The sequence below is a fragment of the Armigeres subalbatus genome, chromosome 1, assembly GCF_024139115.2.
Source record: "Armigeres subalbatus isolate Guangzhou_Male chromosome 1, GZ_Asu_2, whole genome shotgun sequence".
Classification (NCBI taxonomy): domain Eukaryota; kingdom Metazoa; phylum Arthropoda; class Insecta; order Diptera; family Culicidae; genus Armigeres; species Armigeres subalbatus.
The window spans coordinates 233017448-233031693 of record NC_085139.1 but is presented as its reverse complement, the minus strand read 5'-3'; the positions used below and the strand labels follow the sequence as shown (position 1 = coordinate 233031693).

Sequence of the window (14246 nt, the reverse complement as noted above, 5' to 3'; positions counted from 1 at the left end):
TCTCGATGTCCGGACAGCTGGGGGACAGCTGCCGGATAGACGAAATTGATTTTGCACCACAATTACATAACATATCTAACAAATCATGATCGTTATTCAAAATATGGCTGATATTGACCATCTCTACCCAATTAGAATGCTTCCGATCGAATTTGATCTTGTTGATTCAAACCTTCTAAAGTAAGGTAAAACAAGAAAATTTTGACCATTTTTTACAATCCTAAATTTTGAACAAAGCTTTCAACCTAAAGATCAAATTTTTCCTACAGGTAAGGGACTTTGAAATAGCTATCATTTGCATTAAATTAGATGATGGAAGGACCTCTGCAAGTATCGTTTTGAGAAGTGTCCGGTGTTGGGAGGTGTCCGGCGCTGGGGGATCTCCCCCTACAGTTTTTTTTATTTTGCTGGGGCTCGGCTGTGCGGATTTTTGCCGAATTGCAGAAATAAAAACTTAGTGTGTAGGGTTAGAGCCCAAGGAGGGTTTAGTGGGTGAGAGTTCCACACTCCGGTACACTGCCATGTGGTAGCTCGGCAACTTCTACGCGTGTGCTGGGTCAGTGCATAATGCATTACCTGAAAAAAAAGTCGTGGTATCTAAGTCATTCATTCGTATATAATGTGGATGAAGGTCATGTGCCAGGAAAGTCAAAACTGTGCTAGAAATTTCTGGATTCAAACCCGGCACCCTTTAGAATGATCTGGTTTGTAGCCGCGTCTTATTGCAGAGCAATGAATGGCTTTCAGTTGCATAGTGATGAAGTTAAGATTCAGACGAGATGCTCACCAGACCATGTGTAGCTTGAAAGCGACAATTTGTGGAAAAGTGTTGTAAAATGTGTTCCAGACATACCTACATAAGAATTGAAACATTATGAGAGGCTTTTCATAATTTAAAAGACAAATGAGTTATTGATAATTAGATTGGTTAACTTTAATGTACAAATAACTATCCCAAGCGGGGAAGGTAGATTTAATGTTGTGACTAATCTTCAACGATTCGCCGTCAAAGCAAGCTGATGCCAAATTACACTTTTATGGTTCCTGATAAGCATGATTGGGTACCTCTCTTAGGTCCATTGATAAAAATGTAACATCAAGGTGACAGCATTTAGAAAGTGCCCGGGTTCAATAACCCATTAGGTTCGCATGTAATGCCGCGAAGCAGCATACTTTACATACTTTATGCTTCTCAGGAAGCAGTAGGGGACTCGCAGACCGGTGTGCGAGGGCATCATATCTTATCAGTAAGTGTCCACCTGGAAAAACGGGGGTTGATCGATTTCCTTAAATCCACACAGCAATGGTTCGTGAAGCATTAGTGATTTCATGACCTTACCGCCGTGCAGAGGCTCGTGAGTAAACACAGTTCCCACAAAATGTGGTCAACTTGGCTGCTTCCATTGACCCTGCTCAGCAGTGGTAGCATACCGGAGGAGAAGATCAAGCATCAGCCGAAGAGTGGAAATGTCAGCAGAGAGCTGCATCGCAACGTGGAATTCACTATCGAGGAAGTCCTGCTCTTGAACCGTAATTTCGTGGACTATCTGGCGGTGATTGATGGCCAGGCTATTCAGGATGTACTGGATCGACAATGTGCAAACAAAATGCGACAACTTGCTGTAGCGTATTTGGAAAGACAATGGATAGGATTGGAGTGTTAGTATCCGTGAAATGAATTTTGTATAGTGCCAAAACATCTAATCGTTATTTATTCGACAGGGTTCGACTCTTGGGGAAAGTTGCCGTCAGGAATGTATCATGGAAATGGCTTCGCACTGGGAAACGTTGATCAGTGCCGGGCGATCGAGCACACTCGGATGCAACATTGTACCTTTGTTGGAGCGTTTCCGAGCAATATGGCACCAATGCTATCCGGATTGTGTATTCCCCACTCTTGTAATCCAGATTTTGCGCAACAGCTGTACGGAGAATATTTGAGTACCCAAGGTGTCTTTTTGGTTCAGATGTTCCAACAAGATTTACTCTGCATTAGAGATGAAGTGGTTTATTTCGATGGGGCGATGATTACAGCGACGTGAGTATACTCTCTTACCACAATTTAGTGATAATAAACTATTTTTTATTCCAGTGTGGTAAGTGCCACGATTGCGCTTTTCGTTCTGTGTAGTACCGTCTATGAACTGAGCATACTAGCGCTAAAACGTAAAATCGATCCTTTGTTCAGCTCATTTTCTTTGCTAGCAAATGTGAGAAGCATTCTGCATTTGGTACCGCGAGTCAAAAACGCCCAATCGAGTATGATCGATTGCGCACACGGCATCCGATCTTTGTCCATGATCTGGATCATTGTACTTCACGTTCATGGTATGTTAAACAACGTTCCCTGGGAGAATAATCCGGCACGCGAAGAGTATCTTCGGAGTTTCGTAGCGTCTGTATTGCACTATAGCGGAATGCTGGCGGTTGATACCTTCTTCGTTCTCAGTGGAATGCTAGTGGCTATGAGCATGCTACGAGAACTGGACAAAAAAGGTAAAATAAACCCTCTGATGCTGTACTTGCACAGATACATCCGAATTACGGCACCGCTGGCTGCTCTGATACTGTTCGTAGTCTCATTCGCGGCCTACATGGGAGAAGGCGTTTTCTGGAAAACCAATATTGAGTTTCTAAAACAAGGATGTATAGCCAACTGGTGGTCTGCCCTTCTACACATCCAGAACTACGTTGACCCACAGAACATGGTAAATGAAAACGAAATACTTTTCACCTTCGTTTCAAGTTCTCACACTGTTCCAATTTCTAGTGTCTCCCATGGACTTGGTACCTCTCCGTTGACATGCAGCTGTACATCATTTCCCCGGCCTTGATCTACCCATTGTGGCGATACGGAAAGCGGGTTCTCTTCGCAATCGGAGGCCTTGCCGTTCTGTCGATGGCATGCGTACTAACCACCTTTCTGATCAACGAGTTCCGGTTGAGTTTATTCGCACCGGTCATCGATGTCCGGATGTACACGCTGACATACTACGCCACGCATGCCAGAATGGCCGTTTGGTTGTGGGGACTAGCCTTTGGCTATCTTCTGCACAAAACCAAAGAAACTGGAGTGAATCTTCCGAAGCGGTACTGGATCGCTGGATGGGTAGCATGCTTTGTACTGCTCGGGTTGATCATCTTCTCCAACTACCAGTTTCACTCGACCGATGTCGACGACTTCTCTTTCGTGATTGATGCCTTTTACGAACCACTGTCCCGATCTGTGTTTGGCTTGTGCGTCATGTGGATAATATTGGCTTGTGTGAATGGCAAAGGTGGTCTGCTGGATGAGTTTTTGGGAGCTTCCATATGGCAACCACTGTCGCGGTTATCGTTTAATATGTATTTGCTGCATATTTTGCTACTGGTAATGGCATCGGTGGCACCATCCAAAACAAGCAGCTATTTCAGCGTGATCGATACGTTTTATCGGATCTGGGGTGCTATCGGTTTGACAACTAGCGTAACACTGCTATGGAGTGCTATCTTCGAAGTGCCATTCGGAACACTTGATAAATTGCTTCTGAGGAGCTGAGTAGTGAGCATTGCAATACCAAATTGATATTAAATATGATGTTCTTTCAATGAATATATTGAATAAATTGAAATTTCATGAAAATATTTTTGTACGCTAACTGCAGAGTATGTTTAATACAATCATATTTGGGATTTTGCGATCGTGATAATCAGGTAGCTTATCATATGATACTATTATATATATTACTATTTAGTAAGACAGATTAATCACATTAGCAGATGGTTGCAACATTTCCAACAATCAGTTCATATCTGATAAATAATTGCACATACGGTATGGCTTTCTAGTACGCGAATGGAGAGCCTCCTTTTTAAAGAGAGACTGTTTAATGTTTTTGACCACCTTTCAAACTTGAGGCTTACACTGTACTGCCAGTATGATCACATCGCTTGAAAATCACTTCTATTTGGCGTGCTTGAAAACCACTTTCAATATTTTTATTGAGCGTGTGGAGACCCAACTATAGAAGAACGAGACGTGTGTACCAGTGAGTGATATCAGAAATGGTTTTAATTAAAACAGGTCATAGTTGGTTGATACAACTCGTGGTTCATTCGCCTCCTCCACGTACCGTCCGGCATCTGCACACTACACTTGGTCCTCCACGAGCATCGTCCAGGTATCGTGCCTGTAGTGAACTACCGGTCTGATAAGCGTTATAGATAGTCAGTTTGGTACGGCGGCGAACTCTATTCGATAGGAGCGTTTTTGGAGTCCAAAAACGTACGATTTTCTGCCATGATGCGTCTCCAAATTTCTCTGCTGGTATCGTTATCGGAGGTCACCACCCAAGTAACCAAAAGTTCCTTCATTCATTTATTTAGTTAACATCTAAACAGATAACACTGAATCAACAATTTGACGCCACAATACACGGTTCGAGGCCGCATCTCTCCATCCTCGGATACGCCCCACGCTCGCCAGGTCCTTCAATAATACGTATTTCGCTTAAGCAGCTCAGTGAAGCTGATTAAGCGAATAACGTACTCTTAAAGGCAAAGATGTCCTACACCAGCGGTTCTCAACCTTTTTCTTGAGAGGTACCCCTTCGAACTTATGCTTACATTGAGGTACCCCTTATTTTTCCGTGTAAATGAAAATAAGCATACTGTAATCGGGGGCGACAATGCGTCTAGGGGGTGCGAATGGGTCATCGTTCTTACCGACAGTCTGAAGTTCGGATAACAAAATCGTTCAAAAGGGTGTCTTATAATTTAGTTTTCTTGTCTTCAGACACATTTAATCTATTCTACAAGCATTCTAAGTAGATGAAACAGTGACCCATTGTCACCCAAGACGATGGTATTTCATAAGATAGTATATTATATACGGACCTGAAAACTAACGGGCAGTGTTGGTAAAATCACTCATAAATCTCAATCAACGAGCGTTCCCGTGCGAACGAAATCGTCTGCGATTTTAAAGGAATGCATCACGCTTGAATTTTTCATACCAAAACGCATCATTTCACTCATTTGCCAAAAAATCATTTTGGTTTAAAAACGCATTTGAAATCAATTTGCGGGCAATTTATTGCTTATACATGGAATAGCGTCTAATATTTATGCGACAAACGCCAATTAACTGTTTTTAACGAAGGAGAACAAAAGAAAACCTACGATGATTCAAATGGATGATTCAACTCATCCATGAGTTTTTAGGTGCTGAGTTGGGTGCGTTTCAACTCACGCTTGATTTGAATCATCCATGAGTTTTGAGATTTTGAGTTTTTACCAACACTGCTAACGGGATATATGGCTCTCTAAAAAGGAGGCTACTGAGCCTCTTGAAAGGAGACTTCCGAGCCTCTTGAAAGGAGGCTTCCGAGCCTCTTGAAAGGAGGCTTCCGAGCCCCTTGAAAGGGGGTTCCCGGACCTCTTGAAAGTAGGCTTCCGGGCCTCTTGAAAGGAGGCTTCCGGGTCTCTTGAAAGGAGGCTTCCGGGCCTCTTGAAAGAAGGCTTCTGAGCCTCTTGAAAGAAGGCTTCCAAGCATCTTAAGCGGAGGCTTCTGAGTGCCTTAAAAGGACTCTTCTCAGCATTTTGAAAAGAGGCCTAAAAGCTTTTTTTTTTTTTAAATCTGAATCTGTTGAAGAGAGGCCCCGTGTCTGGCCCCGTGTCTCTTGTAAGGAGACTTCCGGGCATCTTGAAAGCCTTTTGGCGGAAAGCTTCCGAGTCTTTTGAAATGAGGTTTCCGACCCGATTGGAAAGAGGGTGACGAGCTGCTTCGAAAAAAGCCTCTTGAAAGGATGCTTCTTGCAACGAAGCTACTGAGCTTTTCGGAAAAAAAGGCATCAATGTGTCTCAACTGGAGGCTTCTCAACCTTTATATTCGGAACATTTTGTCTCGGTCAGGTATATTATTGGGGGCAGCAGGGACCATGTCCAAGGGCTTGACGACCCCTCCCCAGCTGTCTGCGAGTCAGGGGGTTCTGCCTAGGAGGTGGTGGGGTTAACAGGGGGCTTTGTTAATTCCCTCCCAAAAACCACATATCCGCAAGCAAACCCTATCAAGCGACCGTGTGCCGCTTAAAGCATACAAGCCCCTAACTCAGAATCCCAAGGTGTCAGGCGGCCTATGCTGAAGGGATGAATGACCTGGGGGTGAAACAATTAGCCAGGTCGTTAACGGAGCCTGTGGAGGTTCCACAGAGTGAGGGCTGCTTCGGCGGCAAGCTGGTGGCAGTGGGTGGTACCCACACACCCCCAAGTGGTGCACATGTGGTGCAAGCGAATGGGAGTTGGGGTATTACTCGTAATACCCCCACAGAGTGAGGGACCGAGTGTATGGGTGAGCGCACAAGTAAGACTCGCATGGTACGCATGGTCGGTAGTGTTAGAATGACTGAAGTCTGGTGAGGCCTGGCAGGAGTGTCGGGGGGCAGATACCTCTGCGGCACCTCAGAAGTAGGGGACACGAAAGTCTCGCTGCGTCTGGCAGGAGTGTCGGGGGGTTGATGCTTCTGCGGCACCTCAGAAATCGAAGACATGTAAGGTAAGTGGTGCCACTCCGTTGCAGGATGGGGAGACCACCACACTGGCTGAGGACTATCTGGGCTTCGAAATGTCAACAGGTGGGTGCTACCTGCAAAGTACTCGTTCTCGGAACCTATTGGCCGTATTAAAGCCCGGGTAGGTGAGTGTTAGGCACGCGTGACGTGCCGGGTGCTCCACGCCCAAACGATGCACAGGAGGTGCACAGAGTGGATAAAAATGGGAGATGGGGGTATTACAACCCCCACTGAGTGAGTGACTGAATGTCAAGAGAGTGGTGCACAAGTGGTGCAAGCGATTGGGACTGAATGTATGAGCGAGCACACAAGTCAGACTCGCATGGTACGTATGGTCAGAGTGGCTGCTTAGGCAGTAGTGTGATCCGGCTGTCAGGGACGGAATGAGTGAAGTCTCGCTAGGCCTGGCAGGAGTGTCGGGGGGCAGATACCTCTGCGGCACCTCAGAAGTAGGGGACACGAAAGTCTCGCTATGACTGGCAGGAGGGTCGGGGATTGATGCCTCTGCGGCACCTCAGAAATAGGAGACATGAAAGGGTCTGCCTCGTAGCTGAGGTAGGAGCGGCAAAGGAGCCACCAACCTAGGGTCGCCTCCGGCTTGGTAGACAAGTGATGCCATTCTGTTGCAGGACGGGGTGAGCACCACACTGAGTGAGGACTGCCTATGTTGTGAGATGGCGGCATGGGGTACCCCCTGCAGGGTACCTGTCGTTCCTCTTGCAGTCATTCAAGCGGCATAGGCAGGTGAGTGTTGGGGCACATGTGGTGCCAGTATGTCTTGTGCAAATGTGTTGCATGGGGAGTGTCGAAGAGTTGAGGCGCATACGTGCACTTGTGTACGTCATGAAGGGGGCGCAATGCCCAATAGTCATCCCCCGAAGTATTGCTTAATTGCGGGCCGGGGGAATGACTGGAGAGGAAGGAGTTGGTTTTAGTGGGTCGGGAGTGGTGATCCCATCCCCACACTACCTGGGTTCGCCTCCCCAGGTGTCTGGTTGCAGATTTCTATTACCCTCGTTAAAAAAAAGGTATATTACGTTGCAGATTTTTAAGAATTGTGCATTCAACGTTTTGTCTTTTTGATCTTTTGTCGTACAGGACAGGATTCAAAAGTTTTTGATTGACTTTGATTTGACTGATCGCCATGCATATTATGTACAATACAAAACATTAACCTCTAGCATTATTTTTTTGGAATTGTAATACATCCGCCATTACAAATTTTTGCTCGAGGTACCCCCTGAGGCTTGCAAAGGTACCCCCAGGGGTACATGTACCCCAGGTTGAGAACCGCTGTCCTACACAGTTGGCAAAAAATCGGCAAATACACGCGGGCGCGCGCACAGCAAATACACCAGCACAACACAACACACCATGTACTCCCGCATGGCTCCGGCGTGTATTATTTTGACAGATCAAAGTGACAATTAGATACGTCAAATATCCATCTATTAGCTGCACTCACTGAATGAATTTTATTTGATTGTTAAAAACTGTGAAAAATAAAAGAGCAGATTTTTTGCCAACTGTGTAGGACATCTCTGCTTAAAGGAACTTTTAGTTACTTGGGCAGTGAGCCAACTACACGATTTCTTCAACCACTTCTATTGCGTCACCACCAATACAAACTCGTTGTGGGTGGCTTACGTTGTCCTCTCTCGAGCCTCTTCCTATCATGTACTTCGTCTTCGACGTGTTGATGACTAGTCCAATCCGTTTAGCTTCGCTTTTCAGTCTGATGTAGGCTTTCTCCATCCTCTCAAAGTTACGTGCCATAATATCAATGTCGTCGGCGAAACCAAAAAACTGGATGGACTTCGTGAAAATCGTACCACTCGTGTCAATCCCTGCCCTTCGTATTACTGCCTCCAAAGCGATGTTGAATAGCAGACACGAGAGACCATCACCTTGCCGTAACCCTCTGTGCGTTTCAAAAGGGCGACTCGAGAACGCCCCTGAAACTCGAACTATGCACATCACCCGATCCATCGTGTTGCCTTGATCAGCCGTATCAGTGTATCCGGAAATCCTTTTTCGTGCATTAGCTGCCATAGCTGGTTCCGATGGATTGTATCATATGCGGCTTTAAAGTCGATAAATAGATGATGTGTATTCACGGCGAGACTCAATTGGGGCCCTTCTTGGCCTTGCGGAAAGACGCACGGCTACAAAGCAAGACCATGTTGAGGGCGGCTGGGTTCGATTCCCGGTGCCGGTCTAGACAATTTTCGGATTGGAAATTGTCTCGACTTTCCTGGGCATAAAAGTATTATCGTGTTAGCCTCATGATATACGAATGCAAAAATGGTTACTTGGCTTAGAAACCTCGCAGTTAATAACTGTGGAAGTGCTTAATGAACACTAAGCTGCGAGGCGGCTCTGTCCCAGTGTGGGGATGTAATGCCAATAAGAAGAAGAAGAAGTGTTCACGGCATTTCTGCACGGTGAACACCTGATCTGTGGTAGAGCGTTCACCCATAAATTGCAATAGGTGTTAGTCGGTGGCATAACATTTCGGACAGTATCTTGTAGGCGGCGTTCAGAAATGTGATTGCGCGGTAGTTGCTACAATCCAGCTTATCGCCCTTTTTGTACATGGGACACACGACACCTTCCATCTACTCCTGCGGCAAAACCTAATCCTCCCAAACCTTGGTAATTACCCAGTGCAGCGCTCTAGCCAGTGCCTCACCAACTCCAGGGGCTATGATGTTTTTCAGCCGGCCGATCTGCTCCTGGATTTCCTGGAAATTCGAAGCCTGCAGTAGTATATCCTGCGCGCGTGCTCCCAGGTTCATTACTATACCGCCACCGTTGTCTGCCACATCGCCATTCAGGTGCTCAGGTTTGTAAGAAGGTTCCCTTTATGTCCTTACACATATCGGGCTGTGGCACGTGGCCCTCACGTGTATGGTTTAACTTTTCAAAATACTGTCGTTCGTTATAAGCGCGGTACAGTTGCTCCGTCTCTTCACGGTCTCGATCTTACTGCTGGTGCTTTTTCCTGAAGCAGTAATGATTTCTTTCTACCCATATGTCCCACACTGTCTGCTTACAATTATGTATGGTGAAGACTTACCGAGCCATCACTAGAGATGGGCAAAACAGCTCATTGCAGTGAGCGGATCTGATCCGTTCAGTTCATTGAAAAGAGTCAGCTCCTTAGATCAGCTCTTCAGTTCTTTAATGCTACATATTGTATTTTTCACGAATGATTAGATTCGCTCGACGAAATTAAAGAGTTGTCAATTTTGTCTTTAAAGGCATTTTCAACAACCTTTTTTATTGATTACCTTGATTCATAAGCACGTGGTCGATTAAAAACAATGGGACTGAATGTAAACATCGAAGCACCAGCTGGTTTTGTTGTGTAAACATGATCAGCTGGAGTGCTGAGAACAATGAAAAAAAAGTAAACATGAGAGGCTGGCGACAACTGTCACGATCTTCAAGTGAAATGTGCAAGGTAGCCAACAGCGAAATCGAAAGCGAAATCTGAGTACGACGAAATTTATTTCATAAAAGTCTAAATGGTGAAAAAATCGCAATATATTAAAAAATAATTGTTAGGGTCTGTCTCATTTGGAGAATTAAACTTAAAAGTGACAGTTCGAAAATTAGCAAATAACCCGGTCATAAGAATGGCTGATGCTACCCAGCAATTCCAATAAGACATCGATGCAAAATGATTCTGTATCTGTCATATGTAATCTTGCTCTGCCATCAGGGTTTTTCGATAATATTATTGAAGTATCACTTTTAAGTTTAATTTCAGTTTAATTCTCCAAATGAGACAGACCCTAATATTATTATTTTGATTTTAATTATCGTTCAAAAATTTGAAAAATTTATGTCATTCATTTATTTATCATTTATTTATTCATTTATTTATTTATTCATTCATCACTCATCTATTTACCTCACTTTGAAATTTTTAAAATGTTAAGCTATAGTGAGGTAATAATTTCTTTTGAAAAACTGACAATTTTAAACTAATAACATTTACTACGCTTTTTCTGACCAGTTTTGAAGTCTAGGAGTTCATTTAGAATCATCACATTTATTTCTATACAAAAACTAACTCAACATTATTTTCTCTTCATAAATATTGCGCTTTTTGCACTTTATAAGAGTTCTGCGAGATTTTTTTTCTCACAGTCATCTTTTTCTCACACTCAATACACTCAAAAAAGTTTGATTTTCCGTGTATAATATTTGTGTGTGAGTGCTCAATCTGAAAACAAATAGACGTCAAATCATGGCGGGAATCGATTTAGTGTACACGCTTACATATGACTAACGAGTAATGGGTTATAATTGGGTAAATTTCAGTAACAAAAATCGATCAACCTGAAATGAGAGTGGGTGTGAGGGAAAGAGGCGGGCAAATCACAATCTACACTTAACTCTTCAAATTGGTGAAATCGGCAATAATTCTAAGTTACATTTTGTTGATAACGTTTCTCAATCCGTTAATTTGAATAGTTCAGTCCCTAGTCTCTGATATGTATATGAACCATATCACGTGTCATAAGTTTTCTCTTCACAGTGCAGTAAATCAATGCCTTGTTTGCGCGCGCTTCTAGCCATGCGTAGTTGACATTTTGAAACAAGCGACCCCATTCATCTAGATTGGTTCCCGAAATGCGAGAGAACTAAAAACAAGAGAGTAAAAAATACAGAGCACGGTGCTACAAACAAACCGAGTGCACATGTACACGCTTAAAGTAAATTACACATCGCATGAATCATTTTCACACATGACGACGATGACACGAGAGAATAGCAATCTGTGTGAAAATTATGTGTAAGACATGCACAGTCGCTGTGTAATGTCTTTTATTCTTTTAATATGTGAAAGAAACTTTGCATCGAACTGTCAAGTCCATTTTGATCGTCATGATGGCGGTTGCGTCCGGCATGCATCGCAACGAAAATGACTTTTTCAGTGGATTTTCGTCATGTTTCGACACGATACAACTAAAATGTGCAACTATAAACATCGCACTTTAGTTTCGTCATTTCAAAACAAATGGGGACTCCTCTGAAATAGTATAACAATGTTGCGATAATTTTCAATTTACATGGAAAAATATAATTGAGGTTAGATCCGTTTTCCGACCGCTCTCTCACTGTGTGAAATGAACTTATCGGAAATCGTTAACCGTCAATTACACTAAAATGAGTAACATGGCAGTTACTCATAATATGCGTTGTTCCAGGTTAGGCCCGTTTTGTGTGAACGAAACACAAAATTGTGTGAATGACTTTAAGCGTGCGCACTACTAGGATCTCTTGTGTGGCCGTTCGTAGCGCCGAGCAAGATTTTTTTGTGTACGCGCCGAGCAAGATTTTTTTGTGTACGCGCCGAGTATGTGGGTATGTGGGTATGGGTTTAGAAATAGACGGCAAGCTTGATTATTTTTGCTTGTGTGTTTCTTATTCCTTTGGGAAGATCCATTAATTACGTAACGCAAAAATTGAGCATTTTCAACCCCCCCTCCCCCCTATGTCACACTTTTTGTATGAGTACTGGACTGGAATGCTCATACAAGCTCGCTTGTGTTATGTACCACGAACGTGGTATTTTCGTTTGTGTTGTACAAATTACAACAGCGCGCGTACTCGAGTGCGTACGCTCGAGGGAGTTTCTCTAGGCGCGTGTTTGACAATGATTTCTCGCTTAACTTTTCAAAAGGTTTTTTCGTGAATTAATTTGAATAGAGCAATCAACAGACCAATATGAAAGCTTTTGATTGCAGTACTAAAATTAAATCATGAAAAAAATGTTACTTAGGTCCCTTTGAAAAGTTAAGCAAGATTTCATCAATTTAAAGTGAGCTGGTGAACTGGAGTTCTGTAGAAAAGATCCATGGCTCATCAGCTCAATGTAAGGAAGCGAATCTTTCGAACAGCTCCTGAGCGGAGCGCCCATCTCTAGCCATCACCATTAACATGCCCTAGACTAGACCGTATAGAACACCATCTTCCAACCACAAGCAGGCACTGGGATTAACTAGTCCCGCAAGTGTCGGATACATTAAAATAAAAGAGAGTTGACAGGAAATGGAAAAAGGGACGAAAGTGGAGCAGAAAGGCGTATTCTGAAACGAGACAATTGATATAATTATGATTAGTATAGTAATTCCGCTCGGGAATCTTGTTTCTCTTTGATTTAATAAATATAAAATTACTCATTTCATGACTGATTCTATTACTAGTAGTCAGTGTTACTCGGAGTGGGTCGGACAAGTAGGACATGTCCCACTCATGAATATTCCTGGGTGGGGCAGTCAAGGTATTGTCGTACCCATAATTAATTATGGTAAGAACATATTACCTAGGTAATTATTTTAGTTGCAATACTGTCTAGTAGGTCTGATTTTCTAAGTCTTTAAAAATATGATCAAACGGTAGAAACGTTAGACGTATGTAGTTTTTGTATGAAGTCATCGTCTTGCAAGACGTATGTGTTAGCAATATGCAGTTTCAGTTATCCAGACTTTAAACAGTAATCGTAGAGGTTTCTAAGATCCTAAAAAATAATCTACTGATTTTTTTAATGAACCCAGGAATTACTTTTCAATTACAAAGTGCTCGAAAGTGTCTCAAAGTTTTTGGAGGTTAAACCAAAGCTATAGAAATCTAAAAAAAGTCATTAAGTCATTAAAAGTCTAGAATTCCACGGGAAAAAGGAACCTAAAATTTATTGAAATCTATGGATTCTATTATTGAAATCTATGGAATCACAATCATCTTTAAGATCGCATGAAATATGGTCCGCAAGGGGTACGATTTTTTGTAATTGAATCGCTAAGGTCCATTGGATATTCTAAAAGGTAATAAAAAGTCATAGAAAGTCATTAGTAATAATTGATTGAAATCATTAAAGATTTGCAGAAATTTGTGGGATCCGTAACCTCTGCTGGAAGCTTGTAAAAATTTTCAAAAATCAGAAGCATTCTAGAATGGGCAGTAAGACAAGAAGATCGAAGACAAAAAGATGAAAAGAATAGAGGTCGGTCAGATCGCATTGTGCTTTCGTGATGTGCGGTTCTATTTTTTCTTTGCTGAAGGAAGTTTTTAATACTACCGGAAGCTATTTTAATTTCAACAGTGCTTCTTAGGGCTATTTGTACATACTGATCATGTCACGATTTTCGCTTGGACCCGTGCCTTCGTTTTACGTTGGACCAGTTTGCGGAAGGAAAATTCCGACCAACGGTGGTAATCCTGCAAGGACACCGTTCTGGAAAAAAAAAACCTCTTAGAAGGTCACGTCTCCACGCTCAGCAATGAGCATTAAAAAACAAGAGGAAGGGAGTTCCAACGAGTTTAGCACCGGCCAAACGTTGACCGATTTGGCTGAAATATTGTCCAGAGCATCAGGGCATCAAATAGAACCGAACAATGGAAAAAGTTTTTTTTAATACTAATTTGAGCCACTCTAAGAACCATGGAACATTTTAACCCTAGCACAACTTGCCAATGAGGCACGCCGCATGGTCTCGGAGAAACGAGCGAAAACGGAAAGCTGTTCGCAGAATTTTGTGGTAATAACGACATGTTGATCGGGGGATCGCTCTTCCTTCGTAGTGCCAATATCGCGTCCGATCATCACCTCCTCATCGGCGAAATATGCCTATGCATTGCGCGTATTCGTCGGCAGGAGGAGAGAGTTGGACGACGGTTTAACAC

General features: G+C 43.1%; 1 protein-coding gene across 1 annotated transcript; it reads left to right on the top strand.

Annotated features, from left to right (window-relative positions):
* Nucleotides 1-1239: 1239 nt before the first annotated feature.
* On the top strand, nt 1240-3555 carry LOC134211758 (nose resistant to fluoxetine protein 6-like). Its single transcript, XM_062688957.1, has 4 exons — nt 1240-1659; nt 1723-2038; nt 2093-2708; nt 2771-3555. The coding sequence occupies exons 1-4, from the start codon at nt 1380-1382 to the stop codon at nt 3536-3538; spliced, it is 1980 nt and encodes a 659-aa protein (XP_062544941.1). The 5' UTR covers nt 1240-1379; the 3' UTR covers nt 3539-3555.
* The last annotated feature ends 10691 nt before the right edge of the window (nt 3556-14246 follow it).

Excerpts from the sequence above, each read along its gene's own strand:
- LOC134211758 (XM_062688957.1), top strand. The coding sequence starts at position 1,380 with ATGTGGTCAACTTGGCTGCTTCCATTGACCCTGCTCAGCAGTGGTAGC. Across the intron at positions 1,660-1,722 it reads ACAATGGATAGGATTGGAGT|GGTTCGACTCTTGGGGAAAG; the intron begins GTTAGTATCCGT and ends TTTATTCGACAG. Across the intron at positions 2,039-2,092 it reads GGGGCGATGATTACAGCGAC|TGTGGTAAGTGCCACGATTG; the intron begins GTGAGTATACTC and ends TTTTTATTCCAG.